This window comes from Ammodytes marinus (assembly GCF_949987685.1).
Source record: "Ammodytes marinus genome assembly, chromosome: 18".
NCBI lineage: Eukaryota > Metazoa > Chordata > Actinopteri > Uranoscopiformes > Ammodytidae > Ammodytes > Ammodytes marinus.
Genome location: NC_137222.1, coordinates 608191 through 610690, shown reverse-complemented (window position 1 = coordinate 610690; position 2500 = coordinate 608191). Strand labels below are relative to the sequence as shown.

At 34.8% G+C, this 2500-nt stretch overlaps 1 protein-coding gene across 1 annotated transcript in view; it reads right to left on the bottom strand.

The window, feature by feature from the left end:
* Positions 1-2500, bottom strand: part of myo18b (myosin XVIIIB) — a gene marked incomplete at its 5' end in the record, with an annotated part of 46184 nt that overhangs the window by 40307 nt on the left and 3377 nt on the right. Inside the window, 2 exons of the mRNA XM_080046550.1 lie at positions 1203-1266; positions 2402-2500. The exon at positions 2402-2500 is cut by the window's right edge and continues 55 nt beyond it. Coding sequence (XP_079902676.1) covers positions 1203-1266; positions 2402-2500 — 163 coding nt within the window. The remainder of the gene's footprint in view (positions 1-1202; positions 1267-2401) is intronic.

The following is a 2500-nucleotide window of genomic DNA, read 5'->3' as shown; positions in this document are numbered from 1 at the left end:
GGACAAGAACAATTCTAAATTTTAAACAATGCACCTGATGACATTCCAACTATGACACTTCCAAGATGGCGGCACTAGGCCTTGGTCCAAAATATGCAGAAATATGGACATATATGAGACCCTTTCTAAGGGAAAAAAAATAAAAAATGTTCAGCTATTATGCACTAAATTAAATGTACTTATGGATATTATAATTACTTTCTACAAAATCTGCTTGGAAATAAAACCCAAAATTCTACACACTGCAGCTTTAAGCAAATTTAAATATTCAAAGTTCATAATGTTCAGATTTTTCCATTAGGTTTTTCTCTCTATTTTCGCTTTGGTTCTTAATGTGTTGATATCAGCAGCAGTAATGAGTGTATGTTATTACCTTTTAATTAGTTTTTAATGTTTTATTCAGAGCCAAGGAGCCTCTTTCATGAGATATTTGTCCTAAATTATGTTTGTAACAGATGAGAACATGTATCTATTATCTCTTGTGGTTTTGAATATACAAACTAAATTAAAAGAATGTATCCGTCATGTGTAAATACTTAAAGGCCTACTTCACCGGTTTGAATATGAAGGTGTATTGAATTCTGAGATCCTATGTAGTATAAATGTGCGAAAAAAATTAAAATCGGTTCATCCTAGCCTGAGAAAAGGCAGAAAGAGTGTTTTTTTTAACCCTATATTTCTCTTTCTCGTGACATCACAGAAAGAGAAATATTGGGTTAAAAAAAAACGTACTTTGTAAATATTACTGTGATGTCACAGTAAAAGACATCACAGTAATATTTACAAAGTAATTCAATACACCTTCATATTCAAACCGGTGAAGTAGGCCTTTAATGAACCCAAGACTAAAAGGAAATACAAGTTGAGCTTCCGAATTGTAAATAAAAATATATTTTTTAGACATTTTCAACAACAAATAGCGAGAAAATAATAAACTGAGATGTTCAAAGGTGTTAGTAAGTACACATACGTCTGTGTGTGTGTGTGTGTGTGTGTGTGTGTGTGTGTGTGTGTGTGTGTGTGTGTGTGTGTGTGTGTGAGGAGTGAGTGAGTGAGTGAGTGTGTGTGTGCGTGCGTGTCTATGTGTGTGTGTGTGTGAGTGTGTGTGCGTGCGTGTCTATGTGTGTGTGCGTCTCTATGTGCGTGCGTGTCTATGTGTGTGTGTGTGTGCGTGTCTATGTGTGTGTGTGTTATAGACTCACCCAGGCTGAATCCATCCTTGTGAACGTACCACACAGTTCCAGCTTCGTACCAAACGTCTTTGACCTAAAGGAGAAACAAAGGAACACGAGACCAAACTGAAATAATTCTGTTAACACTTTTTCTAATCAAACATCATGCATGTCTTAAAGTTATATTGTGGAGTTCTGCCATTTAGTTTGGTAGAAAAAAGATTTAGGATGTTCCAATTGATGTGGTCAGATTAAGTAGTGTGGGTTAGTCGTGGGTTCAAATCCGACCCGTGGACCTTTACTGCAGGTCATCCCCCCTCTCTCTCTCTCTCTCTCTCTCTCTCTATATATATATATATCTCTCTCTCTCTCTTTCTCTCTCTCTCTTTCTCTCTCTCTCTCTCTCTGTCTCCCTCTCTCTGTCTGTCTCCCCATTTCAACTCTGTACTGTCTAATAAAGCTTGAAAATGCCAAAAAATTACCTTTAAATTCAAAAGAATATTGGTATTCAAAATATTTATCCACACGAACCTTGTAAAGATAAGATGACATGAGCCTCTTCTACTCTGCTTGAGTGACTTCTGTGCTCCTGTGTAGTAACCGTTCAGTAACACTTGGTGGCACTGTTTTATCCTGATACTTTTATGAATTTATTTATACAGGTGAAACTCATCATTTTAGATTTTAGATATCATGAAAAATTAATTGGAATTGAGGCAAGAATTCATGCTAAAGGGGCCCAAACCAAGTACTGAGTTAATATGCATGATTATACTTTTTAGAGGGCCGACATTTCTATATGTAAAGTCCCTTTTTTATTGATTGAATCTGGCCCATTTGACTGTGACTTCTTTGGGGAGGGGTGACCGCAAAAGTTTAGTCAATAAACAATTTGAACACACACAAAAATATACAGCTCCGGAAAAAAATACGAACAAAAGCTTTGTCTATCCAGTTCGGGAAGGTTATCGCTAAAACAATGATTCTTAAAGTTTGGAATAAGGAGAAAAGTCTTTAGAAGTAGAGTTGTTTATTTTATTTTATTTTATTTTATTTTATTTTATTTTATTTTATTTTATTTAATTTTATTTTATTTCATTTCATTTCATTTCATTTCATTTCATTTCATTTCATTTTATTTTATTTTATTTTATTTTATTTTATTTTTGTGTGTTCACTTTTACTTAAAACAATAAAATAAAAACTATGTGTTGATGGTGTGTGTGTACCTCTCTCTTGTCGTTCTCGGTGACGGCTGTATCGGCTTGTCTTCCCTCCGGTTCCTGTCGTCTCTCCTCCATCTTGTCTTTCTCTTTCTCTCTCTCTTT